This window comes from Apus apus, chromosome 1, assembly GCF_020740795.1.
Source record: "Apus apus isolate bApuApu2 chromosome 1, bApuApu2.pri.cur, whole genome shotgun sequence".
Classification (NCBI taxonomy): domain Eukaryota; kingdom Metazoa; phylum Chordata; class Aves; order Apodiformes; family Apodidae; genus Apus; species Apus apus.
In genome coordinates, this window is record NC_067282.1 from 24645507 (window position 1) to 24658370 (window position 12864).

A 12864-nucleotide genomic window follows, 5' to 3' on the forward strand; every position below is an offset into this window, starting at 1 on the left:
TTCATTAAGTTTTGAAAAATATGGTGCTGGCTTAGCATATACTATGTTGAAGCTACTGATAATTACAGCAATTGTAATAAATTTATTTTAAATTTTTGTTTGTAGTCCTTAATTGAAGCTATGGGCTACTAGTGCAGCTTGAAAGATTCTGTTTGTATTTTCTGTGAGCTGGTTGTACAAATCTAGGTGTGCTCCATTCTCTTCTGTAAGACCTCTAGGAGAAAATAAAGGCAGTTTCCGGATAAACAGTGATTCAGTGTCACCAGGCCATGTATCGGATTGGTTATGGTCACTTTTGAGGGTTATAGAGCTGACCCTGAAACTCTCCCAAAGCAAGATGTACTGTACAAATTTTCTGTATAAACTCGCTACACACACACTTAGATGTGTGCAATTGTAATTCTTAATTAACCTGTAAATTTTTATTTACACTAATCAATTGTTCATTTCAGACTACTCCATAGTACTAGAATTCTGAAAAGTCAGGAAACAGTCCTTTAACTAGCTTCACAAGGAATGAACTGAGTCACAGCCTAGATATTTTTAATGCTGTAATTGCAAATATTTTCTAAACATGTTAGGTTTGTATCCAAAATCGAATGTTTCTTGAAAGTGATCAGCTTACTTTCTAAGTTTAGAGGCAGATTCTTAAAGGTTAGATCTTACAGAGACAGATAATAAATGTTAAAGTCTGCCACATTTTTCAGTCAGGTTGATAATAATGATAAAACTAACAGAGAACACCACCATTTTTGTAAGATTGCCTTCCTTGCCTTTGAGGTGTTACTGAAATGAAACCCTTGTTAACTTTAGATTTAAACCTAAGAAAGTCTTATTTCTTAGAAAATCTGAGCCAGCATCATGCACACTTTCCTTCAGCAAACAGAAGGAAAGGTATTCTGGAAAGGGTTCCACTGTCCTGTTGAGACAGTTCCATTTTTGCATCAATGAAATTAAATATTCATAGATTATTAATAGGTGACCTTACCACCTGGTTCAACAGTAATTTTTTCCATGTGAGCCAGTGAATATTGGAGTTGTACTGGGTAGAATATTTTAAACAAAGAATCCAACATCAGAATGCCATATATTCCAGTGACTTGAGTGTCAGCCTGAAAGACAGATAAAATAAAATAGAAAAGCAGACAGAATAATTAATTCTGGCTTGAATGTGGATATCATCACTGTTTTCCCATTTTTAGCTATAACAGGCTAGAGCTCTGGTGTTACTGAACGTAGTTGCTCTTGGTAGTTGCTCTTGAAGTTGTGTTTGAGTGAATCAGTTATATCATCATTGAAACAAAGACCAATATCAGAGAGCACAATTCTTTAATGTTGTGGTCAAGAAGTTTTGTAGAGAATAATTTGTTTCCTGTTTTTGTTATACTTAGTCCTTGTACAACATAGAAGAAATTTTTTATTTATTGTAAAGCAGTTCTGCCTCAGCCAAAACTGGTTTTTAGTTAAATTCAAAGGTGGGGAGGACTTGAAATACTCTAGTAAACAGGAGTGAATCTGAGTCTCCTATTCAGTAGGTCTCAGCAGGACAGTCACAGATGTATCAGCCAAAAGGTGTATGTCACTGACAAAACTCCAACTACTCTCTTTTTCTCCTCTTAGAAATGGCTGAAAAGACATTTTTGTTTGATGTAAGGTGTCTCAGAATGACACATTTCTTCCTCTTCTACTCCTACCATAAATTATTCAAATAGGACTAGGCACTGTTAAAAGGGTGATGGAGGGAGAGAACTGCTGTTGAATGGAAAAATTACTTGTTCCCACAGCTCATTGTAATCAAGTACCCCACAAATTTCTCTTCTTGTTGGCAGTGAACAAGGCGTGAATTTTATTCAGAATATTAGGAACGAGAGAGATGGGGTTATAATGAAAACATTGTGCAGCTTCATAGCTTTCACAGCAACAAAACCTTTACATGAAATGACAGTAATCGGTATCATAAAATAACAGTATTTAAGAGTATATTGAATACAGATATGAACTGTATTTATATAACATAAGCACTTGGCTTTCCAGAGAATAAAAATTATGTTAAAATTATGTGAGAAGTCTGAGATAAAGCAAGTGAAAGCTCTGAATTTCTGCTAGGGATTAAAAATCCAAAAAGATAGGCACAACAAGTCACAGCAAGATAGCATAATAGGGCACCCTGTAGTGCTCAGCTATTAAAAGTTTAATCCTTGCTTATGAATTTTATTGCTTTTGTATATTTGTCTCAGATGCTTAAAATAATGTTGTCATGGAATTCTGGATTCATATTTTTACATAATTTATTGTAATGACATAATTTTTCAGGTTTCTCCCTTTTCTTTAATCCGTCAACTTATGATTTCAGAACCTCAGAAGTGACCCACAGTCTGCTGCAAAATGATACTCACAACAACTTACACATATCACACAAAGAAAAGGTGTTAGGTTGGGTTTGGTAGAAGACAGAATTATTTGCTCTCAGATCATCAGCATATAAAATTTTTCAGTATGGGTAAGCTAGAAAAATAGCATAATTTGCAAAAATTGTTATTGCAAATAGAAACAGATAATCGGGGTGTGAGAAATTAGTTAAACCCCAAATAATTCTAATGTTGAATGAATTTAATATGCATTTAATGTTAAAATTATATTAATAGAATTTTAGACTAAATAAATATGATCCAATTCCTGTATGTATTATTTTCATTTTGCAAGCTCTGGGTCTCAATCATACACTTTTTCATTTACATTTTATATGAAGTTCCCTGTATGAAGCACTGCAAAATCTAGACATATAAAAACTTAATTTCTTTTCTTCCAGTATTGCAATTCATTGTGATACCTTTATGCTGCTCACCAAGTTGAGCTGCTGTTGGATTTTAATATTCTATTCCAATTATAAACCTCATTCTCACTTACCCTGCACTCTTTCGATATTTGCAATTGCAAACTAAGTCATTGTGCAGTGGGAGTTAGGGTCTTCCAACAAGAAATTATGTTGTTATTACTTTTTATTTATTTAATATTTTTATTTAATTATCACATACTAGGATTCTCTGATGAGAATAAATGCACTGATGAAAGTATATTTCTTATATTGTTACCTATCATTTTCAGTGTATCTTTTTAATATAAAACCTAAATATTTTAAGAAGAAAACATATATGGAAAAAATTCGCCATTCATTTAGCAGTAGAATGGCTTACATTATTATGATGAAAACAATTGCATATTTGTGTTGACATACACTGGCTAAAAAACCAAAACCAAAACCAAACCAAACAAAAATAAATCTTTGTTCCAATGTAAACAATTCCCTTAAATTGCCTCAAAGGTACAGACATACTATAGAGACAATAAGAGATATTCCCTTTCTTCTCCTTTAGAGAGAGAAATTTAGTTTTTCTCTTCTTGGGAAGAGAGTAGCCTGTGTTAACTGTTGTGTGTGATAGAAAAGATGAATTGGAGAGACATACAAAGTAAAGATTAGAGAAACAATGGTTTCTGGAAATCTGAATTCCCTCTTTTATTTTCCTCCTCTTTTTGGATTCTTTCACTATCTTTGCACCATGCTTTCCTTACATATATTTTAATTGCTCTTAAATGCTACAGAAAATTAATTACTTCAGTACTCTTTAATCTTGGGTAATTTAAACACAATGTGTATAATGTGGCATAATTCCCTGAAAATCTCTTTATTAGTGGAGGTATTCCCTGCTTTGTTAAAAAGTTTTAAAAAAGGAAACAGAATATGTAGAAAAAAAAATCAAGTAGTAGATGGGTAATACTGTAATTAAAATTATGATCAGGTGATTAGGAAATGCCTTGATTAATGAAATCTTCAAATGATCGGGACATGCAAGGAAATTCATTTGGGTGTGAATTTAACAAAACAGACACTTTTCCAACCATTCCCCATCAGACTTTGGGGAAGTGGAAGAAGTAGTTTCCATCTATGTGGACATATTGCCAAATATTAATTGAATGAATGGAGTGGTGCCGGAAAACCAGGGAGTTGGCAGTGATATTGGTGTTGAGGTTCTGCTGTCAAATTAGGGATTTGGTCCCCTGTTAACCCATGCCCTGCAGTGGAATGCAGTGACATAAAAATGTGTTCTCCAGACTGTCTAAGACTTGACCTCTTCCTATCCAAAAGTTAATAGTTAATTCGATTTAATAAGTATTGGGAGTGTGGTTTCAGACAGAATCAACAAAATAAAAAACTTTAATTTTTTCATCTCTCTACCTCTGCCCCAATGTAACACTAAAACTAACTATTCTGCAACCATTGTCAGCCTCATAATGACCATGCAGCCAGGCAAAACGGAACAGCCTGAAGTCTTTTAAATTAAATGAAAACAAAAGGAAAATCTAGGCTGGATTTTGTAAGATTTTATTTTGACATACTAGCATCTTACAAGGGGTAAACAAAGCATTGCAACAGAAGTAACACAGAAAGTGTTTTTGATAGCTGGAGTGAAATAGGCAACCGTCATGAAGTGGAACGAAGCTACATAGGTCTGCCATTGATGGGCAATTAGTCTGATGGAAGATTCAAATATAAAATAACCTTTTCTGCCAGAATTCAAGGTTTGTGTGTGCGAAATGTGTTAGTGCAAATAAATGTATTAAGATACTCAGTACAGATACCCATGCATAGATGTAACTATGAGGTGCCATATTTTTCTTTAATTCTGCCTTTATGAAGTATTTTGTTGTGCAGAAGTAATTTGGATTTCATTAGAAACCTGCTGCATGATTCCTTCTGCTGTTTTCTTAATCCGTCTTCATTTCATTAACTACAGGAGCCCTTTACAACATTCTTTCTAAATGCAAATGATGGCAAATTTGACCACCCAGATCGAACCTTCTCTTCAGTAGCCAGGTCTTGGAGGAACAGCCAAAGAGATACCTCAGATGTGAAGGTAACATATACATTAAATCAATTGCTAAATGTGCATTTTCATTTATGTTATTTTGTTTTATGTAGGGACAAAGAGGGGTTTATATTTCATATCTCTATATTCAGTACACTAGGTATAGTTTCTATAAGAGGTAGATGTTACTAAAGATCATTGTTCTAACAGAAACAATCAAAGATTCTTTGAAGTTGAGTGGACAAAAGGTGTTTTGTTTTTAGAGAAAAACAACCTAACTGATCTAATTTAGATCAGATAATCAGGAGATGGAGAAAAGCCCAATAAATTGTTCTTTCCTGCTGTTAACTCAATATTTGGCCCACTCCATAAAACACAGCAGGAATTGGATTTGACCTTAAAGTGTCATATTGTTATAGCTTGCCTAGCTCTGTGTTTGCATTGCCTGGAGCAATTAATAAAGCATTAATGACAAGACCCATTTAAAATGTTGGCTTTTCTGTACAGCTTTAGCTTTTACTTGACTGTGCCTGGGGATATTATGCAACAATACACATTAGATTAAAACAACTTCTACACAATATACAGAAACAGCTGGAGAGCAGGTTGATTTTACTGTTGTTATTCCTCACCTATTGTTAAATACAAAGGGTTATTGTTCGTTTCATGGGGCCTTATCAGAAAGAAAACAAAATCTAATATTTTGTATAATATGACATTTCTTGATTCTTGTTTTCTACTAATAAGGTAGGTAAAAGCTACAGTACACCATTAACTGCACTTTTTAAAAAACCTTATTTTAAAGTGAATGAATCTCTCTTGTCTTTTGATACTGCCACTCATACAAGGAAATGCTAAAGTCAAGGTCACACTGCCAGTATATTTTTTATTTTACTTGACAAAAGAAGATGTAAATTTGTTGTTTTCTTTTAATTCCAAAGCTCCCATTTAGATAAATATGCCAGAAGTCGCAGAAGTGTATGTGGACAAAACATGTTGTTATCATTTAATTTCTAGTTAGAGTAATGAATTCTAAGTTGTATTGCCATCTTAACATTAGGGAGAAACTGCCTTTTAAAGACAATAAATTAAAATAAAATGCAACCTATTTAATTTTTAATTATGCTCTTCTGGAGATCAATAGTACTTTAAGAACAATCACTGTTGCCTTTGTAAGATTTCAGAACTTTTTGGAAGGAATTCAAGTTAATATCTACTATATTGGAAATGCAGTCATTTCTTCAAATTCAAAGTCCTGACATTTTGAATTTTCCTTTCAATGAAATATAGTTTTTCTACAATTCCACCAGAATATCTAGGAAAATGCCTCCTAGGAGTGGGGCTGAATAAGGGAAGATAGTTGGAAGTGACTATAATCTTCTTGTCTGGCTTCAGTACGCAGGAGGAGGGCAGTTAAATAAATGAAGGCAGATATAAAGGAAGATCTGTGGACAGATGGAGGGATGGTATTCATCTAGGATATACAATTAGCAACAAGATTGTTCCTAAACTAGCAACAGAATCAGTTATCAGGGAAAAAAAAAAAAAAAAAAGAAAGAACTGAAATATTTGTATGAAAATACCATGAGTTTTGTGAACCAAGTGGGGTAATTAAAAACTTCTGCTGCCAACTATTTCAAGGATGTGGGAATTACAGAGGGTTAGCAGTGGCATTACAAAATGTATTTGCATGAAAAATACCCAAGTTATTAAAGTAAAACAAGTATTAAAAAGATACTCAAATCCAGATACCTTCAGAAAAGGAAGGCAAAAGGTGAAGATGTGGGGTAGCTTGGTACTTCTATGTCATTGAGTTAAAAGATGGGAGTTTGGCCTAATTTGGATAAAATAGTAACAGTTAAGGGTCAGAGTTGCATTGGGGAAAGACTGTAAAATTATGTATTCTACAATACATTTGGGAGCCTGCTGTAGAGCCTCAGAGCCAGATTAAGATATATATATACATTTCTGTTATGCCATTAGAAAGAGAAATACAACTTGTAGCTAAGTAATTACAGAAAATCTAATATGAGAGGCACAGATGAGGTATGTTAGCCAATACGTTTTCTCCAGATAATCTGGAGAAATCTGACCTGCCTGTTCAGGGATTCTTTAGGGATTAAAGATGCCGCTTAAAATATGTTTTTGTTAATTAATGAAGATACAGGGAAGATGAGTTTATAAATTAACCCTGAAGTGATTTATTATGAGTTGATTCAGCTTAAGATAAAAATAGATAAACAAAAGCAGATTTGAAAGCTTTAAAGGATGACAAAGCAAAAAAAAAAACAAGCTCAAAAAAATTTCATAAAAGCAGAAACGAATAAACTTCATAGAAGCAAAAAGAAAAAAACTTCATAACTAAGCTTTCATATCTAAATAAAAAAGTTAAAAGGAAAGTAGAAATGTGATGATATTTTAAAATATATTTATTGTCAGCATTCAATATATTGCAGCATTAAATTATTTAGTCATATACTGAAATGTCTAATGGAGTACGCTTCAGTAGCCTAAACAATATGTGTCACTACATTGCTGATTTTTGTTCAGTTTAACACAAAAACTAGAAGATCAACAGATGACATAAAGCTTATAGTGAGACCAAATCTATATCCTTAGCATTATGACAACTAAAATATCTCATGGCATCTAAATTCCACCTGAAATAATATGAATAGCTATTAATTTGTTTCAGAGTTCTTACATTCTTGGGGAACACAAGTTGCTTTTTTTCTTCTTTCAATTTTTAATTTGTGTCCATATTGGATAAAGCAAATTCTTAGTGCTTTCTTTGCTGGAAACAAGCTAGTGGAAGTATGGTTTAGTGGAAGACTTGCCAGTGCTAAGTTAACAGTTGCACTTGATGGTCTTAAAAGTCTTTTCCAACCAAAATGATTCTATGATTCTGTATACCCAAACTGAAGTGAGCCATAAGAAGACCAGCAAATGGGTTTAGAGAGCTGGGTAGAGGAAGAAAAATGTGTGCATGTGTGGGGCAATTAATTTCTAGAAAGACATGGTAACATAAATGCTATGAAATATGCAAACAGATGAAAGGGAAAATAATTGCTTGTCAGGGAACAAAAAGGTAAACCTCCAAGGAAAGAATCAGACTTGAAAAATGCTTACTTACCAGCAGAGTATGAAAACGTAAAGTGAAATTCAGTATTCTCTGAATTTGAATATCCTCACAAGGGGAAGTAGCAAACCCCTTATTTCTTGAGCTTCTTAGAAGTGTAGACTGGCAAAGCACTGGAAAAGTATCAGGGACAATCATGAAATTGCAAGAGGATGCGCTAGTTGACCCTTTAAGCCCTTTCCATTTGTATAGTCTGTGTTTCTTAGAGATAAATCAAGAATGAGTATAGCAGCTAATTGTTGCTGTTTGTTGCTTAAGATCTTAATGAACTGCATTTCTCAATGCCATGATGTCAGGGCCAACTTTTCCCTGAGGCTTCAGAGTTAATTCTGCAAAAGGATGGGAAATTGAACTATTATTAATACTACAGATACCCCATTTTTTCAGATTAGTTGTGGTACTGCTTGGAATTCCTTACAGGCTTTTTCAGAATTTTAATCAAGTTTTCAGGAACTGGAAATACAGTGAGGTTTGGGGAACCACTGAGAAACCCCCTCAAAATTTCTACTCATTTTACCCACTCTCCTAAGAACAGCAACAACTGTTTTGCACGATAAAAGACCTTCCGTTGTGAGTGTGAAACATCCAAAAATTCGTGTTCAACTGTCTGGCAACTTTGAATATTTATCTAGCAGTTCTGTGAGAAAGTAGATAATGTGCAAAAGAAAAGATGTATGGAAGTTGGGTGTGAGTACAAAATGTACACATTGTTCTCTATCAAAGGGTTCTGCATGTTTGTGCAGCTTCCTCTGGATGCACACTCAGTTATGAATGGGGGTCTCTGGCAGTGTGGATCACCACGTGATACCCGTGCTGTAAATTGTTTTCCTGTGCTAAAGATTTTTTTTTGGTCTTTATAGCAAATATCAGGAGCGTGGAATATGGGCTATCCATCAAAGTAGCAAACTTTGAAAACTGTTAAGAATAGCAAGTGTTCATTATTCATGTATTCCTTATATTTGAAATTCATCTGAGCTGCTTTAAGTTAATTTAATCTCTGATCTCACTAATTCATTAATTACTGTGGCACAGGTTATGAAATAATTTTAAAACAGCATGTGTAATGAATTAATCTGACGTTTTTAAAATGCTGTGTATTGTAAGAAGGCCACAATTTTTGCTTTCAAGTTCTGTATTAAATAATAATATGCATTGCCTTAATTCCTTATTAAAAATATTTAATTTTTAAAAATCCTTTAAAATAATTTTTTTAGGAAAGTAAAATCTGAATTATGATTTTTTGTCCTCAGCTTTTTTTAAAGAAAGGACTATGAGGTGCTTTATTCTAAAGTACTTAAGTCACTTCTGAAACAGGTCAGTTTTAAATAGTAAATTGAGATTTCTAGGCAATGCAGACACTTCCTCCAACAGTGTTTTGCAGTCTCAATGTAGTTGTAATGGAAACATCCAAACCACTTTTAAGAAATTCTGCAATAAAATTTAAAAAATAAATACCTGCCATTTCGAAAGAATGTATGTCTCTTTAGGAAGATGCAATTCTGTGGGTCAGTCTCCTTTTTCTTTCAAACGCATGTGTTCTCTCTGGCATTCTCCCTTTCTGTTTCTCCCTTTCTACTTTCCCCCTCCCTCCTCTCCCTTCCCTCTCTCCATCTGTGTATGTGTAGTCTCCTCTGGACCTAAATTGTTTCACACTGAGCTAATGAAAATGGGGCTGTGGCAGGAGTTTGATCAGTCTGAAAGACAAGCTGTAATTGCTACATCTTGAATTGTGGCAAAAGGTGCACCACCTTTGAAAAACGTAGCATATGATAGATGATTGCTCAATGGGTGATTAAAGATCTACTGAAACAATTTTGTTCCTTACATTTGAGCTGCTTTGCTTCATTTTCAAAGAAGCCTGTTCACCCACAGTGAATGAAGCAGAATTAATACGGCATGTTCTGTGTTAGAGTGGTAAGACACAAGGGAGAGCCTGGATAAGAGTTTATTTTATTGTGTCTCCCTTTATCAATATCGACCTTCTCTCGAGATAATCAGTACAAGCTGGAGGAAGAATGAAAATTCGCAGAGTGACCTTTGAGGAAGCAAGTCACCCGGAAATGACCATAACTTGGCCAGTCAGCTTTCACATTTTATCCTTTCTACTTTCCCCCGTGCTCCAGTTTTTGGTAACATTGACTGCTCCAGAGCCTCCTCTTCAGGCACTAAACTTTCCTAATGCCTCTCCAGCTTGTTATATTACTTTTTGAATAGTGTGTTTAGAAGTTAGAAAGGTAGCTCTGACAAAATGTCATTAAGGTGCCTGAGTGTGAATTAACACAGTTAATGGAGGTGCTCATGACTGACTCATTGACCCACTACTAGGCCCTTGTGGAATTAATGGATGCCAGGGGATCAACCTTTTGGGAGGAAAAGAAAGAAAAAGCAATAGCAGCTTTAAAACTTTGAAGTGAATTATATTAGAAAAGTGAAAACGTCTGGGTTGGATTTGATTTCATTGGGAGGCCATAAAATGGTATACCCTTAGCAAAACATATTAAGCAGAAATGTCAGATTTGATGCAAGTGGTGTACAGTTATGATAGTGTTAATAGCAGTCCTCTATCACCCCAAGACATATTTTTAAAGTTTAATTTCTCAACAGCTTGGATTTGTCACAGGCTTGTAAATTAGAAAATGCATTTGGGAATGTTTTCTTATATGAAGACACAAGGCATATAATATTGTTAACTATACCTTGGGGTTTTTGTATAGCTATTAAAATAAACTAGAGATCACATTTACAGACAAGAAATATCTGTGATAATATTCCTTCTGCCTTTCTTTTTTTACACTCCTCAGTAGCTTTACTGCATCGTTCTTCATCTGGGAAGAGCCAGGCTTCTTGGGCAGTTTGAAAGGTAGCTGACTACTAAATGATAGAAAGCTAACCTGTCTTATTAGAAGTGTGAATGAAAAGGGAGCAGAGGAGGTTACCAGCTTGTGAAATGTCAAGGACAACTAGACAGAAATTACTGCAAATAGATTTAGATCACTAGAATCCCTATTTTTATTAACTCTTTGAACTCTAGATATTTATTGTGGCAAGAAATTACCCATGACAGGTTATGTAGTTGGAAAGACTTATTTAGAACCTTTGATATGTTTTGGCAAGAGCAAAGAAACCAATAAAATTTACTGAATTGTATCAGTTAAAGCAAAATTATGTATCAGCTGAGTGGTATGTAATAACATGAATCTCAAAGGCTTAATTGGTCTGTGAATATTATAGAAATAACAGACTTTAAAAAAATATTGGTCTTCCTCATTGTATGTCTCCAAACTGATGTAACTTCTGGGGAAGCTTTTTTATGTTGTTATTTTTGATGTTTTCCTTCATGTCTTGATTTACACTGGCTGACTCAACGTTTGCAGTGTAGGAAGAAAATATTTTGAGATCTGTCTTTCCTGAACATTTGTAAATTTAAACGAAAAATTCTCAAAACCATGGGAGTTTCAAACAAGCGTTGCTTTGCATAAACCTGGCTTTGCATTGACCTTTTATCACTAGTGCCACTGAATGTGCAATAGGTGTTTTAAGGAACCACTTGTCAATTATTCTGTCTGTCAAGTGGAAAGCAGATTGGGAGACGGGCAACCCTCTGTGTCCCATCCCCTGGTGTAAATACTATCCCTGAGATACATTTTTCCCCTGCTAATTTCTGAGTCTCCTTGTCCCTGTCTTCAGGGTGAATTCAACAATACATTTCTAAAGTATGAAGCTGGTCATTTGTAAGAGGCAATGTGGTATGGCAAATTACACTGTGCATAAAAATGAATGAAAAATTGCAGATCCTGTCAGAAAAGTATGCAAGCTTAATCTCTAACCTGAAGACCACAGAGGCTGATAAAAACATTTCTTTTGGCTTCTGTGTGATAAACATGTGACAAAATATATAAAAGGCCAAAGTATATATAGGAGTAATTAAGTTATGTACTGTCTAGTTTAATTCTACTAGACAATATGGGGGAGATTAAAGGAATGTTTTAGACATCTGTAACTAAATCTTAAGCAATATAGCAATGCAGAAGGTAAAATTATTCTCCTTCATTTGGTCTTCAAAGAGCTGAATGGCTGCAAAGCTGGTTCAGGATAATGCTTTCCAGCATGTAGTAAACTATGCAAAAGGAAAAAAGTAATTAGTTCTCTGTGTCTGAGACTGATAGCTAGGACAAGGAGAAAGGGGCTTAGATTGTGTGACAAAAGGTTCAGGCCAGGCGTTAGGTAAAACTTCCCCAGATGAAGAACACTGAAGTGAGTTGATGGAAGGCTTGTGGAGTTGCTGTCACTCAAATTCTGGGATAACAGGGTAGACAGGTATCTGGCAGGAAAGATGGTATAGCTGGACCTCTTCTGGAACAGAGGAATGGGCAAGGTCACCTCTCCAAACGTGACCCTGAAACAGTCATCCCTTTAGTCATAAGCTTTATTAGAATATGAACTGGCACAAAGCACTTTATGAAGACAAAGAAAATGCAAACTCTGGCTGAGAAAAATATAAATAGGTTTTGAAAATAAGTTTAGCTTTTGCTAGTGTTACCCTTTTCTTCATTCTTGTTTTTATTATTGCAACTTCCAGTGGCTTCTTGGTTGAAGCAATTCTCTCTGGGCTTCAGTTGTCATCTTGCCATCTCTGCTGATGTTCACTCCTGTCTGTTCTTTCCTTTTCCTAGCAACCTCCCAGGCTCCAGCCTTACTGCCTGCTCTGTCCTTGCTTATCCTTCCTCTCTATGCTTCTCCCAGCTTGTACTTCTAGCAAAGGGTGCACAGGGACCCTGGGGAAGGGAATATTCGCCTTCCCATCCTCACCCAGTGTCTGCCATTGGCATGAGGTGGAAGAGACAGCTTCTTTGTTTATTC

At 34.9% G+C, this 12864-nt stretch overlaps 1 protein-coding gene across 3 annotated transcripts in view; it reads left to right on the forward strand.

Moving 5' to 3' along the window:
* The window catches only part of NBEA (neurobeachin), a 476649-nt gene that overhangs the window by 402347 nt on the left and 61438 nt on the right, over positions 1–12864 (forward strand). For all 3 annotated transcript variants that reach the window (XM_051608523.1, XM_051608522.1, XM_051608521.1), the window contains one exon: positions 4794–4913. In XM_051608523.1, coding sequence (XP_051464483.1) covers positions 4794–4913 — 120 coding nt within the window. The remainder of the gene's footprint in view (positions 1–4793; positions 4914–12864) is intronic.